The sequence below is a fragment of the Eriocheir sinensis genome, unplaced genomic scaffold (genome assembly GCF_024679095.1).
Source record: "Eriocheir sinensis breed Jianghai 21 unplaced genomic scaffold, ASM2467909v1 Scaffold1509, whole genome shotgun sequence".
Classification (NCBI taxonomy): domain Eukaryota; kingdom Metazoa; phylum Arthropoda; class Malacostraca; order Decapoda; family Varunidae; genus Eriocheir; species Eriocheir sinensis.
The window spans coordinates 46,617-63,435 of record NW_026110861.1 but is presented as its reverse complement, the minus strand read 5'-3'; the positions used below and the strand labels follow the sequence as shown (position 1 = coordinate 63,435).

The following is a 16,819-nucleotide window of genomic DNA, read 5'->3' as shown; positions in this document are numbered from 1 at the left end:
GTGATTGCCCGGGAGGTCTGTAGGTGACAGATATATTTAAGTTGACTTTTGCAATGTTTACTCGCACGCACAAATGTTCAACGTTACTGTTTCCCGGTGTTTTGTCAGTGGGTTGCAAATAGCTTTTGACATAAAGGGCGACGCCACCGCCTCTACGGTTTACACGATCTTTGTTGAAGAGTCTGTAGCCATCTATGTTGTATTCGGAACTTAAATCAATATTTGTGGTGTCGATAAATGTTTCGGTTATAGCAATTATGTCAAAATTTTATGTTAAAGCAAGACATCTCAGTTCATCAAATTTGTTTCTTAGGCTACGCGCATTGAAACTAAGGATTTTTAAGTTATCTAGAGGCTTGGTAATAGAGGTGGTGGTACTTGCGGGATCACGGTTACGGGTTTGTTGTGATGCACGGCGTCTATTTACACGGGCGGGGTGGAGGGACGTGGCCGTGACTCGTTTTTTGTTCGGATGACAGAGAGAGAGAGAGAGAGAGAGAGAGAGAGAGAGAGAGAGAGAGAGAGAGAGAGAGAGAGAGAGAGAGAGAGAGAGAGAGAGAGAGAGAGAGATTTACATAGATTTACATAGAGAGAGAGAGAGAGAGAGAGAGAGAGAGAGAGAGAGAGAGAGAGAGAGAGAGAGAGAGAGAGAGAGAGAGAGAGAGAGAGAGAGAGAGAGAGAGAGAGACCTATATGTGCCTGTAGGCTGTGGTAGTGACTGTGAGAGAGAGAGAGAGAGAGAGAGAGAGAGAGAGAGAGAGAGAGAGAGAGAGAGAGAGAGAGAGAGAGAGAGAGAGAGAGAGAGAGAGAGAGAGAGGCATAACTGTTGGTCAAATTTTATTCTCTCTTTTTCCTTGCTTTTCCTGTATACTTGCTCTGGAAGAAATAAAGCTATCATTACAATTATTAATATCATTATTTATTTTTCCGAGCCCACAAGTAACCAACCCACCTCCTGTCCCCTTCCAGGTGCAGGCGGAGGGCACCATGACCTTCAGGCTGCTCCCGGCCAGCAGCTCGGTGCACCTCAGGGAGAGCAAGGTGAGGGTGCACGCCTACTTCCACTATGACCCCAAGGAGGACAACAAGCACATTCCCTGCAAGGAAGCCGGGCTGCCCTTCAACAAGCTGGACATCCTGCACATTGTGACCCAGGATGACCCCTACTGGTAAGCCCTGGTGACCTCATAATGAAGCTTTGTTGCTCTCAGGTGATCCAGTGTCCCGCTTGACCTGCCCCATTCATGGGGAGCTATGCGGCTCAGGCCAACTGAGTGCTGGTGTGTGACATTGCCCCTGCAGCACCCTGCTAGACCAGAGGACTTGACCGCTGCAGTGGTGCATTCCGTCCACTGGTGAGTCACACAGCTCCCCGTGGGTGTGGGGGTGAAACACACTGACACTGGATCAGCTGGGCGCACCAAACACAGCGTTCCACACAGCAGCCCCATCACAGTGTTCCCCCAGCAGCTCTTACAGGCGACCCTTTACTGAAAACAACAATCACAGTCAAAGGAAACATTTGCAGAAGGTGCTGCAAAGGTGTCACTGGCCACTCACATAACTACATCGTCTGCCTTATGTACAAACACTGCCCCCCGTCTGCACAACAACAGGCCAGCCCGAGGCAGGGCTGCTGCAGCACCAGAGGGGGCTGCCGTGTGTCTGGGTGTGGTGGGGGTGGCAGTGGTCACGGTGGCAGAGGTCTGGGCTTTCAGTGAGCAAGCACACTCCCAACATCTGTATTCAATAGAGAGCACACACAGTCAGAGCTTTTTCGTTGCTTTCCTTATTGGTGGTTATGTTCATCTATAAATGTAGGTTGGGTTGTTTAAAGCACATGAGACAGAGCACAAAAAGGCATTTTCCAATGAGTTCTTGTCTGTTTTTATTTTTTTATTCAAATTTTTCACCTAAACTTTGGTCCAACCATTTCAAATAGTCTGTTTGGACGGCGGATTTCTTGGGTCCTTTCCTCCCCTCTGCTCTGCCGCTCACTCCCAACACCTGTTTTTCCCTCTCATGTGTTAGCTACAGGTAACATAGGAGAGGGAAAAACAGGTGTTGGGGCTGTGTGGCAGAGCAGAGGGGAGGAGAGGACCCAGGAATCTACCGCCCAAACGGACCATTTGAAATGGCTGGACATTTTTCAGCCTCTTAACATCACTAGAGCCAGGGCCCCACTGTAGACCCTGAGTCCCCTCCACGGAGTATGAACACTAGGAGACAGTAAAGTAAGGGGAGGGCAGGGACAGAACAATGCCTGATGAGCTAACAAGAGGTGTGTGTTGCTTCTTGCCTTCAACTCACCAATGTCAGCAGGAGAAACAGTCTACACTACAAGTAGCCTCAGCCCCTGCCATCACGGCTGACATGCCCAATAAGCCCCACAGCCTCCCTCACCCTCCAGGCCAACATCAGCATCAGCTCCAATTTCTAACACTTGCTGTAGTATTGATGCACTGGGTCACCTTCATCAACACAACATAAATAACCTGAGGCAGGCATCAGTCACACCAGGAAGGCTGAGGGAATAAAGTCCCTATTTTTAAACATATCAGTGACTCAGTTTCCATTTGAAAAGCCTCTTGTAGCAGTTGCTGAAATTTTAATGGAATGTTCTGTGATCCTGGAGACAGTGTTACACAACTTCTGCACCTTGGACGGGAAAAACAGCCTCATGAACACCCGGTTCATCTCCTCTGTGGCCTTGGTTAACAGTCATAATGGGAGGCCGAGACGTTAAAAATAGGGACTTCAGTATCATGGCAGAGACCTCAGTGTGTTGGTGGCCATGTCTGGCTCATAGTGGTACCAGTGCAGAACGCCTTGTAAGGGTGCGTCCACACAGTCGAACAATGTCCGTCGGACAAACGCTGTTACCAGTTAACAATGGAAAGCGGAAAGGCTCGCTGATGACGTCAGAAGCGAGCACCAAGAGGTGTACCAGACACTGCCCATGTTCGTAGTATCGGACACTGCCTGGTGGGACAGAGGCTTGGAAGTGTACGATACTGCCAGACACAGGATGAACAAAGTTACTTGTTAACCGGATGAACTGAGGCTGTCAGTTGATTAGATCTCACCTGCCCTGTCAACATGGCTGGCCGTATGTCTGTCACCTGTCTCTCGAGCCCATACTAACACTGACTTAGATACCCGTGGGTTGCCAGCGAACATCAACTTTGAACATTGTTTGCCGGTCTTTGCCTGGTGAACGGAGTAGAAACTATGGTACACAACTTCATCTGGTACCACTGTTTGTTGCCATATCAACTTCCCTCATTTCAACGCCTATGACGTCATCCTGGTTCGCCTTATGATATGGTAACACAGTGTCTGTCCGACAGACAGTGTTTGACCGTGTGGACGGACCCTGACGGTTGCTGTGATGTGCAGGTGACGGCTTGGTGACGCAGGGCATGGAGGACACAGCGCTGCAGTGGCTCAGCGAACGCCTCGGCCACCCAGACAACTTCACTTCTGTGATATTCCTGCCCAGACCAAGGTATCAGCTGTTACACATTAAGGGATGTTTTTTATATGGGGGTGTGCTTTTTGTTGTGTGTTGAGATGGGAGGAGGAGGTATGCAAAGGTCATGCAGGGAAGGGAGCAAATGGAGACTTTTGCTGGGTTTCATTTTCCTTACTTAGTTTTTTCCTGTTAGTATTGCATATTAGTTGGAATGATGTGGACAAACTAGCTAAAACGCTCTCTTCGTAATGGCAGACCTTGCATTAGTATAACGAGTGGCCCAGCAAGTGAAGGCAAGTGAAGAGCTACTTGGGGTGTGGTGAGGCTGTTAGGTGAGGCTGATGGCGGCAGTGCTTCATCTGTGCTCTCAATAGAATGGCGACCCAGCAAGTGTAGGAATTGAATGGTCAGGCCACACAAACATTGGCTGGAGAGGTGAAATAGAATCTTGCCTGGAGTGAGGTGAGCTACACTGATGGACAGACAGAGGTGGGAAACCATGTGCTGAAGTAGAACCCTGAGTGATATATAATGAGATGGACGTGAAATTATTACCTTAGCCAGGGCAGGATGGATCACACAAGACCAGACGGAGGGAGATATGGAGAACTAGGAGTCATAGAAGCCAGGGCAGACAGCAGCCAAGGTGGAGGGATGAAATAAGAACCTTAGCCAGGGCAGGATGGATCACACAAGACCAGACGGAGAGAGATATGGAGAACTAGGAGTCATAGAAGCCAGGACAGACAGGGAACCAAGTGTAGCGATGACATTAGAACCGTCAGCAGAGCAGGATGGAAAACACTAGCACCAGGGAGAGAGAACTGAAGCTTGCTCCGAAAGGCTTTTTGTGCAGTGGACTAGTACTGGCTGATAATATTAATAATAATAATAATAATAATAATAATAATAATAATAATAATAACAATAATAACAATAGCTGATAATGATATTAGATAACAGGAATGACTGGGGGATTGGTCTCCAGAGCATCCCAGTTTTCCTTCCTGTGTTTTCAAGCCTTTGTACAAACTTGCTATGGCAACCTAGAAAGTTTTTTGAGTATTCATTATCATCATCATCATCATCATCGTTGTTGTAAGTCGTTCCCACTCACTTCATCTCGTCCTGGTTCTCTGCCCCTGTGTCTGGTGTTGAGGTGCCCCATCCCAGCCACTCACTTCATCTCTTCCTGGTTCTCTGCCCCTGTGTCTGGTGTTGAGGTGCCCCATCCCAGCCACTCACTTCATGTGTGCCTGGTTCTCTGCCCCTGTGTCTGGTGTTGAGGTGCCCCATCCCAGCCACTCACTTCATCTGTGCCTGGTTCTCTGCCCCTGTGTCTGGTGTTGAGGTGCCCCATCCCAGCCACTCACTTCATCTGTGCCTGGTTCTCTGCCCCTGTGTCTGGTGTTGAGGTGCCCCATCCCAGCCACTCACTTCATGTGTGCCTGGTTCTCTGCCCCTGTGTCTGGTGTTGAGGTGCCCCATCCCAGCCACTCACTTCATCTGTGCCTGGTTCTCTGCCCCTGTGTCTGGTGTTGAGGTGCCCCATCCCAGCCACTCACTTCATGTGTGCCTGGTTCTCTGCCCCTGTGTCTGGTGTTGAGGTGCCCCATCCCAGCCACTCACTTCATGTGTGCCTGGTTCTCTGCCCCTGTGTCTGGTGTTGAGGTGCCCCATCCCAGCCACTCACTTCATCTGTGCCTGGTTCTCTGCCCCTGTGTCTGGTGTTGAGGTGCCCCATCCCAGCCACTCACTTCATCTGTGCCTGGTTCTCTGCCCCTGTGTCTGGTGTTGAGGTGCCCCATCCCAGCCACTCACTTCATCTGTGCCTGGTTCTCTGCCCTGTGTCTGGTGTGTTGAGTGCCCCATCCCAGCCACTCACTTCATGTGTGCCTGGTTCTCTGCCCCTGTGTCTGGTGTTGAGGTGCCCCATCCCAGCCACTCACTTCATGTGTGCCTGGTTCTCTGCCCCTGTGTCTGGTGTTGAGGTGCCCCATCCCAGCCACTCACTTCATCTGTGCCTGGTTCTCTGCCCCTGTGTCTGGTGTTGAGGTGCCCCATCCCAGCCACTCACTTCATGTGTGCCTGGTTCTCTGCCCCTGTGTCTGGTGTTGAGGTGCCCCATCCCAGCCACTCACTTCATGTGTGCCTGGTTCTCTGCCCCTGTGTCTGGTGTTGAGGTGCCCCATCCCAGCCACTCACTTCATCTGTGCCTGGTTCTCTGCCCCTGTGTCTGGTGTTGAGGTGCCCCATCCCAGCCACTCACTTCATGTGTGCCTGGTTCTCTGCCCCTGTGTCTGGTGTTGAGGTGCCCCATCCCAGCCACTCACTTCATCTGTGCCTGGTTCTCTGCCCCTGTGTCTGGTGTTGAGGTGCCCCATCCCAGCCACTCACTTCATCTCTTCCTGGTTCGTGGTTTGCTGTGGCTCATGTGGTTCCTGGCTTGACACACTGTTACTTTGGTTGTCTCTTTGTTATCATTTATTTGCATGTTGATGTGACCTTCCCAAGTCTATTTATTATCTTTATTTGTTACTAGAATATTCTGAACCTTTGTTCCCTAATCTATGATGCTATCTTCCTTGTAAATCTTTCTCTCTTTCTCATTTCCTCCAGGCAGTGGTGGGCACGGTTCCACTAACTGGTAATTAGCAAAGCTAACTTTTTTGTTACTTTTTTGTTAGCTGATTAGCATTTTCACTAACTTTGGAAGCAGCTAGTGGACCAATTAGCTTCTGCTACATGTAGTTCCTCGTCCGCTAACTTAAAGTCCACTAAAAAGTTCATACAGGTTTGTTTTGTCCGTTGTGGGCAGACACAGCACCAGTTGAGCCACGTAGCGCAACAATGCCGTGCTTCTTCTCTTTGGTAAATTATGCCTTAAAGTTGGGTAATTGGACAATTATTAGGGAAACTTTTGGGTATTTTAGGGTAATGCATCTTCCATTTCCAACTCATTGAACTTGGGGCTTAATAACAAGAATTTAATATTTTCCACCTGACAAGAAATAAACTTAAAATATAAATAAAAGTGCCAGTTATGGAAAAAAGGAAAATGTGCATAAATTTGCTGGAATTTTGGGTAAAATATACGGATTTAGGAAAAACTGGAGGCTTCTTTCTCTTCTCTTTTTGTTGTTGCTCTTTGGGCTCCTTGTTCAGTTCAGCTGCAACGTTGTCACTGCAGTTGTGTTCATTATTGTCGCCTTGTTTATCGTTTGATATCAAAGTCATGGAAGGTGACCGGAGTGAGGACGTTTTTGTTCCGCCTGAGGATGCTGGCCCTGTTAGGGGGCCGTCAGCAGCTGTGGGTGAGGCGGAGGACACTCAAGCTGACGGCCAGGAGTCCCAGAAGATCTGGAACCCGTGGCCCCACCTGGAGAAGTACTTTGTCCTTAAATCAAGAGATATGGCGAACCCCAATGTCTTGCACTTCTGGTGCGTCATGTGCCACCCCAAGAGGACCATGCATGCTATACCTTTCTAGAAAGCTCTATGTCTAAGCTACAACATTTTGAAGTTTCAGGTCACTAGGTTTGTTTATAAGGGTTTTAGAGCCAAAATACTAAACCGGAGCTAAATCCATATAAAAAAGTTAGCGGTTAGAGGTTAGCGTTAGCTTCCACTAATTTCTTTATCAGTTTAGCAATTTAGCGTAAGCGAAGCTAACTTTTAGTTAGTGCATTACCAGTCAGCGAATCTAACTTTCCGGTTAGCGGTGCCCACCACTGCCTCCAGGCAGCCAGGACACAAGGGAAGTTTGTTGGCCTGATTCTGTCCTAAACAGTGATCATGTCATCATGAGCCAGGCCACAAGTCCCCACCAGTAGCCAGCTGCCTTGGACTCTGAAGAGTCAACTTTCCCCGGATGAAGGTGATTGCCAGGTGGCTGCAGTGCAGGCCACAGAGAAATTATGTGAAGCCGTACATACAGCTCTGTATCTATAATAGGGCAAAGGGCAGATTGAACACCTGACAGTTTATTTGTACAGTAATTCCTCACTTAAGTGGACTAATGGAAGGGCAAGGAGTGTAGATTGATGCTAAAAGTCTGTTGAATTGAATGTATGATTGGTGCCAGCACCATTTTGTTTGTAAAGAGTGGGGCAGCAACCTCTGGGCCTCGCCATTCTCTGTGTTGTTATGATTGTGCTGAGACAAAAATAATGCTCCATTAATTGAGGATTTACTCACAGGGCAAAAACTCATTTTAATTCACATGTAATCAATCAGCAAGGGCATTCATTTATAAGTCATCATCATCATCATTTTGTTTAACGTCCGTTTTCACTTCCTGAGCGGCTGGACACTTTATGACTCTCCTCCATTCCACTCTGTTTTCTGCCCTATGCTCATCCAATCCCATCAATGCCAAGTCTTCCTGTATACACTTCTCCACGTTTTCCTAGGTCTACCAACTGGTCTCCTTCCTTCTACCTCCAATCTCTCCAAAATGCCCAGCACTGTATCCTCCCCTGCTCTCTTCACATGTCCAAACCATCGGAGTCTTTCCCTTCTGAGCACTGTTTCCAGGTCCTGTACTCCACATCTGTTAGCTACCTCTGCACTGGACACCCTGTCTTGCCACCTGATGCCCGCCATACCTCAGCCTTCTGCGATCATTTGCTCTCAATACCTCTATCAAGTTTCTAGTTAGAGCCCATGTTTCTGCTCCATACAACATCACTGATCTAATACACCCCCCTTTCCCAACTCTGGGGTCGCTAAGCGATTTTCTTGGGGTCGCCAAAACCTCAAAATATCAAACATGGTGTTATTCCATTATAATAACACATATACAACTAAACTAGTGGGGTCGCAGTCATGTCTAGAGGTGCATGATTGGGGTCGCCTGAAAAGAAGGTTGGGAACCACTGTAATACACGCTTGGTACACCCCTGCTCTGCTCTTTAGAGGGATGCTACGATTCACAAGTAGACTAGTCACCTCCCTCCACTTTAACCACGCTGCCGCCACGCTCGCTCTCACTGTCCTCTCCACTCCTGCCTCACAGTCCAGAACATCTCCCAGATAACAAGAAATGTACTACCTCATCCAGCTTTCCTCCATTCACCTCTAGCTCATCCCTCTCAGTTTCTTGTCCTTGCTGTCTCCTTACACAAGCCGGGCATGTAAAATTCTGCACTCCTCTTACACTTCTGAGGCCTGAGCATCTAAGGTGGCACCACTGCCTGCAGCATAAGACTAAATTTATCCCTACTCCCTTCCCACAGCATCCACCTGAGTGTTTTCCTGATTTAATCTTCTCTCTTGCTTCTTTTCCAGTCACCATGTACTTTGTTTTTTTTTCATATTAATTTTCAAACCTCTCTCCCCCATTCTTTCCTTCCATTTATTAAACTTTTCTTTTACTTCTGCTGTATCTGCATTTACTACCAACATACAGCAGCTCCCATGGTGCCTCTCCTCCCGCTTCCTTTGTTGCCTCCTCCATTACTGTTATAAACAGGAGCGGGCTAAGGGCAGAGCCCTGCTGAACCCACACTCCAATTTCGAACCCATCTGATGTTCCCGCCACTGTTTTCATTCTTCATTTTGTACCTTCATGTAGTGCCACCACCGATTCAACCAATCCTTGTGGTACTCTTTGTCTTCTCAATGCCCATCTTATAATTCCCCATGGTACTCTGTCAAATGCCTTCTCTAGATCTACAAAAACATGATACAGTCTCCTCTTCTCCATGAACCTTTCCTGAAGCTCTCGCATAGTATATATTGCTTCAGTTGTTGACCTCCCAGGACAAAAGCCAAACTGACATTTATCAGTTCTTATCATCCTTCTCAGCCTCTTCTCCAGGACTTTTTCATACACCTTCCTGCCATGCTCCAGTAACCTTAGCCCCCTAGAGTTACCACATTTCAAAGCATCTCCTGTCCCTTTAAAAATGGGTATAGTGTAGCCTCCTTTCCAGTCTTCTGGTATTTTTCCCTTTTTTAATCCATGGTTTAACACTCCTGTCAATTCCACCACTCCTTCCTTTCCTGCTGCTTTTATTAAAAATAAATCTACTGTTAGCCCTGAGGGTCCTGCTGCTCTATACTATTATCATTTCCTTAAGTGCTTCTTTTACTTCCTCTTCCATAATATTTTCTTGTGGGCCTTCTACTTTTTCAGTTTCATTTATCGTATATTCATTTTCCTCATTTAACAGTTCACTGAAATATTTACTCCATCTTTCCAATATCTTCTTTTTCCACCATGATGTTCCCTCCTTCATCTTTTACAAACTTTGCTCTCTCTCTCTCTCTCTCTCTCTCTCTCTCTCTCTCTCTCTCTCTCTCTCTCTCTCTCTCTCTCTCTCTCTCTCTCTCTCTCTCTCTCTCTCTCTCTCTCTCTCTCTCTCTCTCATATTCATAGCTGTCAGGTGCTCCTTGCCGCTTACTCAATAATTCTGGGAACGTCTGAACACACAGGAGGGCATTTTTATGTACGAGTATGTGTATGGGAGGGGAGGACCTAAGATGGGCATTAAAGTTAAAAATAGAAACAGCTGGCTAATTTTCTTTATGGGTTCAACTAACACTTTCGAATCGGTGCTCGACCCAGGCCTGGAGCACCGCTTCACGAGGAAGTAAATCTTCATTACCGACGAGACGAGCGGCGAGGCGGCACCGCGGCTCCAGGCGGGGCGGCGGCTCCTCCGACACCCGCGTCATGCCCTTCAGCTTCCAGCAGGTGAGTCCCGAGCAGGTTTTTTCATTATGAAGCATCCTGTGCAGTCACCGTGACAGTCACGCAGCACTTGATCTTTGTTGATAGAATATTCAATGCTAATCGAGTTCAGGTGGACGCTAACATGTTTGAATAATTATATTTGTATTTAGATGTTTTTGATAAGATTTGACAATGTTAGCACAGATTGAAAAAGTACGCATGACTAAGATTCAAGTGTCCGAATCTTTAACCTTTTCTACACGTGTCATTCCCAATCAGGCTTGTTTGGCGTGCGTGGCACACACACACACACACACACACACACACACACACACACACACACACACACACACACACAGTCTATATATGACGTTATGTTGTCATGGCAACTGTTCCAGCCAAATACGTAACAAGCCAACAGTAATGAATGTTGACTATTCAATCAGTAAATCAGTGGAACGAGGCACGCCGGATGGTGTTATTAACCGTTAAATAATATGAATGAATCCAGTAGTTTACTTAATAGGTAGTCTATATGTTAATAAGAAAACATCACGCTTCACGCTGACAAGCCTTATTCTCGAAAATATCTTATCCGTTCACTGTAGCTCGACTTTAATATTTGAACTTTGTATATTAGGAAATTTGTCAATCTCTTTCTTGGCACAATGTTAATAGATTAACATTCTAATGATCGTCAGACGGCAACATCCTCCATTCAGTCCTTACCCCCCCCTACACACACACTGGTACAAGGGCGATAAGGAAGGAACCTCGCAGAGGCCTAATTTCCATGTTCAAGCAGCCTTTGTGTCCTCTTCTGAACACACACTGAGAGATCCAGTACGATCATTTGCTGTGTTGTGGCACCTCTCCAGGCGACTGAGAGCCTAATAACAACACCCAGGCAAGTCACTACGCGAGATGCCGTGCGGCGAACGGGAAACTGAACCGGTGGTTGAAGCTTCGGTTCGTGGGTAGTTGCTAGATGTCTGGTAATCAAGAATTCTAGAAGGCTCTACATCCAAGCATGGGGACTATGTAGTATCCTTGCAGTTAACAGACCACAGTCTTGCAGATGCACTGGCGAGGTAATGTGCCTGGCTTTGCGTTAAACTGTAGTCCTCCCTCCCGGCCCATCATAATTTGCTGACCGCATGGGTGAGTGGCACCTCTTCCATCATTTTGCTGCCGATATGTGCTCAAAAATAAAGCAAAAAACACCACAACGCGACTTAATTAATTAGGGATGCAGACATATGGGTGAGTTTAAGACATTCCCAGAACACTAACAGACCGTCGTGTCCCGTACATCGATGTGTGTGTGTGTGTGTGTGTGTGTGTGTGTGTGTGTGTGTGAGACTGGTGACTGTAGCTCAGCGGTGCGTCAGTGAACGGTTTATATCAAGGGTAGGCAAGCCTCCTTGGTTCAGATGTCGGGGTGCAGCGGGCGAGGCCCCAGTGAGTCGATTTGTTGCCACGCTGTTACCCTTTCCTTGTCAGTATATTTTATTTCCTGAATATGCTTTTCATTTATAAATGGTGTGTGAAAAACACCATAAAATAAAACCTTTCTAGAATAAATGTTTTTTATACAATAACACAGCCTGGAAGGATTGTCTAGCATATAGGCTATTCCTTTTCTCCACATAGGTATATCACACAGGTATATACTTTTTTATATACCCCCAGCAGACGAGCGGCTGAACAGACACTCCCCGGGATGTCTGAACGACAGCCAGGCTGGACTGAATGATCCAGCAGTTGCAGGTTAGTGATTGTCACTGCTTAACACACACACACACACACACACACACACACACAAACGTATGGAAGTGGATTTTCTATAGGTAGGTAGACTGATAAAGAGGTAGACCTAACCAGGTGAAAATATTAATATATAAATCTAATTACACAAAGAATTTTACCCTAGTATATATTTTGCTTATTGTTCATTATCTTCATTTGCATGAAATGCTGAGCAGCCATTATGAAGGTGTATCGAGGGAGGGAGATAGTTAACTAGTCATTGCCCTGGGTTATCAGTGATCCTGATCATGGGCTGCATTTCGTTTGTATGAATAGGCCAGCTGGGTCGTGTGTCTAGGCAGGGACATTTTGGAACAGTGGAATCTTTACTGCGACACGGACCAAAGTTAGCATCGTGATTGCTGTTTACCTGTTTGGGTCTTGTCATATGACACATAGACATGCACTGCTGGCCTTCTATCCCGTACAATGCATGTTTATTCCCAGAGGATAGTAACGAGATGGTTAGGTACTTGTTGCCAGGGACCGACCGGGGGTCAGGACTCAGGAGTGGGCTGGACAGGTCAAATTTGGCACAGTTGCACCGTAAGTTAATTGGCTCGAATTTTGAACACGACAATGTTAGCAAATTTATTAGTGTGGTGACGCAACCTTAATAATTGTTCCCAGCACCACAGATGTGCCTAGCCTGGGCCATCCCGTCTGATCATTTATAATTATATGGGCCATTAAGTATTAGACGGACCAGTCAGAGGGCAATAACTAATAATATTTGACTCCTTAACCTTTGCAAATGGTAACTTAAAAACAATAAGTTGTAGTTTGTCATAGTTCCCAAACAAGGGCCTTTTGAGTGTATTTTTGTTAGTGAAACTATTATAAATACAAGTATTACTGCATGTCACTCCTGGTGACTGTATTCCTAGTAATACTGACGGCATACAGGCTTTGAAGGAGGGTCATTAGTTTTCTTCATATTTATCTTCAGACCTGAATACTTTCAAACTGTGTAATCTCCTTGATATTTTTTTTTTTTTCAAAATAATTCAGTAAGACTATAGCAACAGTAGTTGTGGAGGAACAACACAGAACCTGATGATTGGTTAGAGAATGAATATGATGAAAACCAGAGTTTACCTTCCCCAGGTTTCCATTTATCAAGCATCCTGAAAGGGAGGATGAACAGCTAGGTGGGCTGAGTTTTTAACACAGGCACACACATTCAGGAGACCGTGGGAAGTAGACTTTGGGTAACCCGCACGGTACACAGCCTTTATGTGAATGTGTTCCTGCCCACCAACATTTATTCAGGCTTTGGGAATTCTGATTCTGAAAGCATTTTGTATATACTTGAGCTACTTTATTAAACTCAAGTATAGGAATTTCTGAACTAATTATAAGGTCTTTTCAAAGGCTTCTCATCATGATTTACTCCCACACATTTCGTTTTCTTTATTTACTTATCTACAGTTACACTGGGACTTTCCAAATACAGCAACACATACTCGCCACCTTCCTCTTGGCCACCCTGATTGTTGTGCAATTCCATGTAGGTAAATTCTTTACGTACGTAACTACCTCTTCCATATTATTTGTGACATTCACAAGAGCAAACAACTGGTATCTGCCAATGCCCAGTCTACTGGTTGTGTTCATGTTTCTGCTGTTCTTCCAGCTTGTCCATGCTAGATTTAGATCAGATATCAGACAATTTTAAGCTCAGTTATCCCAGCTCTGTCATCTACGTAGTTTTCTTCCTAATCTTTGTACTCCATCAGGTTTTCTGTTTCATTTGTTTACTGCCACTGATCATGGGTATATTTCCAGGAACATTAGTCAGTTTGCCATTTGCTTTTCTTATATTTCCTCCAGTCACATTAATTAGAAATTCTGATTATACAAATTGATTTACTAAGCCATTTCCCTGAGCATAGGGATAGTGGAGTGTTGCTACTTATGTGACAAAAATTGGTAAGGAATATATGAATAGGTCTAAGATTAACAAAAAAAAGGTCAGTGGCTCTGGAGAAGAACTGGAACAATTATAAAATCAAACAAGATTAATTACCCCATCAGTATATTAATGAATAACAAATGCATTAGTAAAACCTTTGTAGCAATCAAATTAAAGTTTTTAATGACATTGCAGCATGTTGAGGGTTGAGGGCTATTCTAATATTGGTGTTACTTTCTTTCAGGTGTGGTCAGGTGTTGCAACCCTCCAATAAGCACCTGTACCAATCTGGATAGAGATGTGTAGTTCACAGTGTAAGGACAATCCAGTTGTCAGTCAAACATCTGGCACTGTTCCCCAAAAGAGCTGACAAACTCCGAGCCAAGTTTTTTTTTTCTTTACACTCTGGCCTATAGCGCTGGTAGGCTTTCTTCTGGGCCCTGGTGGTCGACCCAAGCCCGTCATGGCGCAGGCAAGTGTTTATAGCAGCACCATTTCTTCTTGGCTCATGCTGCCCGCCGGAGCTCATTCTTGATTCACTTGGACAGTTCCTCTAGAGTTGGGGTTGATAGGTGATCTTCAGGACAGCACGTGGGTAGCCTTATGCCACTTGGCAATGACTGAAAAATCCCAGGTGGTAGCAGAGAATTTGAACCCACATTGTCCAGAACTTGGTGAACGCAGGACCTGCACACTAACCATTCAGCCACTGCCTCTCTGTTCCAACATGAGTGAAAAATGAGAGGCCAGAAGAGAGTGGTTGATTTCAAATGGAGAAGTGTCTCGATAGGCTGGAGGAAATAGATGAAGGAAGGCTGCTCTGGAGTTAACCTGCATAAGGAATTAGGATAGTATAGAGACGAGTAGAACGTTATGTAAAAAGGGACCACAGTAGAGGTGGAGGCATGTAGTTAGCAAGCATAGAAGGGCAATCATCATGAAAATGTCTGTAGAAGACAGAGGGGCAACATTGCAGCAGAGTTTGCTATAGAAGAAGAGAGTTTAGGTTTGACTCCATCGAGTTAAAACAGCTATGTGAGTGAAGCCCTCCTATATGAAATGCGCTCTCCATACGAGGACAGACAAGGCCCCTGGATATCATTTGTGAGGGTAAAAACTGAAAGACTAATACAGAACACACAACTTCAAAGAAGCTGATTTAGGAAGAGGTGAGATGAAATTATGAGTTGAGGATAGACCAAATATGTTTATTGTTTAAATGGACAGCTGAGTGTTGTCATAGAATAGGGAACAGATGTTCGGAATTCTATCCCTCTGTTTTTATATCGTGTTTCCTTTCAAGCTGGTCTATCTATGCTGTGGTAATCCTGCCACTGTCTTACCCTAAACCTCTCAGCACCTGTATTCTGTACGACTATTTTATTTCCCTCTCTGAGGAAAAAGTCAATTTCTCTGCCTATCAACTGAACAAATTCCGTCGTCTATTCCCTAGTCTTCGACCACACTCAGCAGTCCCTTCCCCTACACTAAATATTCTCTGTCTATCCTTAACTCAAAACATTAACTGAAAACTTATTTCCTCTCTTGCTAAATCAGATTCTTCGAGGTTATGCATTTGTATCGTTTTCACCAGTTCTATTCCCCCTCACACATGCTGTCCACATACAAGGGTCTTTTCTGTCCTCATATGGAGTATGACAGAAGTCTTAGACAAATGGTGGAAAATTCTGTAGGATCAAGGTCATGGGCACGAGAGGAAGTGACATCTTGGCATACATAGATGCAGCATCCAGCTTGGATTGAAAGCTGGGATGAAGATAGCAAGAGACACATCACGGCAGCCACTAATGGACTGGAGTTGTCCAAGAAACCCCCCAAGAAAGCCTACCATCACTATTGACGATTACTGTCAGTAGCCCCAGAGACCCGTGTTTAAGTTAAGAAGAAGAGGTAAAGGAAGAGGAGGTAAAAGAGGAGAAATGATGTTCTACATACAGGATGGAAGCTGAAGCAAAGATCGTGAATGTTGCAAAATTTGGAAAAAAGGTGAGTTATCAGGACAGCTGTGTACTATAGGTTTGTTATGTCACTGCACAATGCATTCAATAAGCTGTAACTTAAAATAATTCGTATCTTTTGAAACTAGATGCTTATAATATTTCTACAGAGGCTGCCTGAGTTATTACTTAGTACAATTTTGAAGACCTATAAACATTTCCAGCTGTTCTTTACTGCATATTAATCATGATTTGTATTGTTAGATAACTATATCAAAATTCAAATCTAGAGACAGCTGCCATTAAATTGAGGTTTTGCATATTTTTGAGTTTCACTGTAGAAAGTACCATGAATCAATATATTTTGTAGACTTTGTTCACTTGTCATCTCTGTACCATCAAAATTCCAGACTGACTTTCACAATGTATACAAGAAGCTGAAAATTTTAGAATACCTTGGAAGAAGGAAGGCTGGGAGGATCGAGGCAGGCACGGGCAGTATACTGGCAAGGGAGGACAGCAGGCCTCTACTATGATTGAGTTCAGAAGAGCAGACTTCAGGGCAGGCTGATGATATACGTGACCCTCTGCAAAATTTACATTGAGTCACATTTTTATGTAGTAGTACTATACCCATCTATCTCAATGCCATGTTCCCTCAAGGGAGCAGTCACACTTTTTTTTTTTTTTTTTACGTTGTTGCCTATTGCGCCGGTAGGCATCTTCCCGTTCTGGCGCAGGCGAGTGTTTATAGCGGTGCCATCTTGCATTGGCTCATGCTGCCCCCCGGAACTCGTTCTTGATTCGCTTGGACGGCTTCCTCTAGAGTCCGGGTTGATGGGTGGTCTTCAGGACAGCATGTGGATAGTTTTAAGCCACTCGGTGGTGACTGAAAAATCCGAGTGGTAGCGTGGGGACTCGAACCCGCGTCGTCCATCACGCGGTGAATGTGGGCCCAGTATGTTACCAGTTCGGCCACCGCC

At 45.5% G+C, this 16,819-nt stretch overlaps 1 protein-coding gene across 7 annotated transcripts; it reads left to right on the top strand.

The window, feature by feature from the left end:
- The first annotated feature begins 939 nt into the window (after positions 1–939).
- On the top strand, positions 940–14,258 carry LOC126990254 (uncharacterized). 7 transcript variants are annotated; one of them, XR_007744176.1, is made up of 6 exons: positions 940–1,169; positions 3,351–3,508; positions 10,047–10,175; positions 11,850–11,924; positions 13,395–13,473; positions 14,123–14,258. XR_007744176.1 is itself a non-coding variant. In XM_050848802.1 (4 exons), exons 1-4 carry the CDS (start codon positions 1,157–1,159, stop codon positions 14,182–14,184), a joined length of 303 nt encoding a protein of 100 aa, XP_050704759.1. In that variant the 5' UTR covers positions 940–1,156; the 3' UTR covers positions 14,185–14,258. The 7 variants fall into 7 exon arrangements, 2 of the variants coding, with proteins under 2 accessions (XP_050704759.1, XP_050704758.1); XR_007744175.1 differs by having other exon boundaries at positions 11,847–11,924; XR_007744174.1 differs by lacking the exon at positions 13,395–13,473 and having other exon boundaries at positions 3,355–3,508; positions 11,847–11,924.
- The last annotated feature ends 2,561 nt before the right edge of the window (positions 14,259–16,819 follow it).

Bases quoted from the DNA above. Each gene is read 5' to 3' on its own strand.
- LOC126990254 (XM_050848802.1), top strand. The intron at 3,509-10,046 runs GTATCAGCTGTT...TGCTCGACCCAG, and splicing joins ATATTCCTGCCCAGACCAAG to GCCTGGAGCACCGCTTCACG. The intron at 10,176-14,132 runs GTGAGTCCCGAG...AGGTGTGGTCAG, and splicing joins TGCCCTTCAGCTTCCAGCAG to GTGTTGCAACCCTCCAATAA.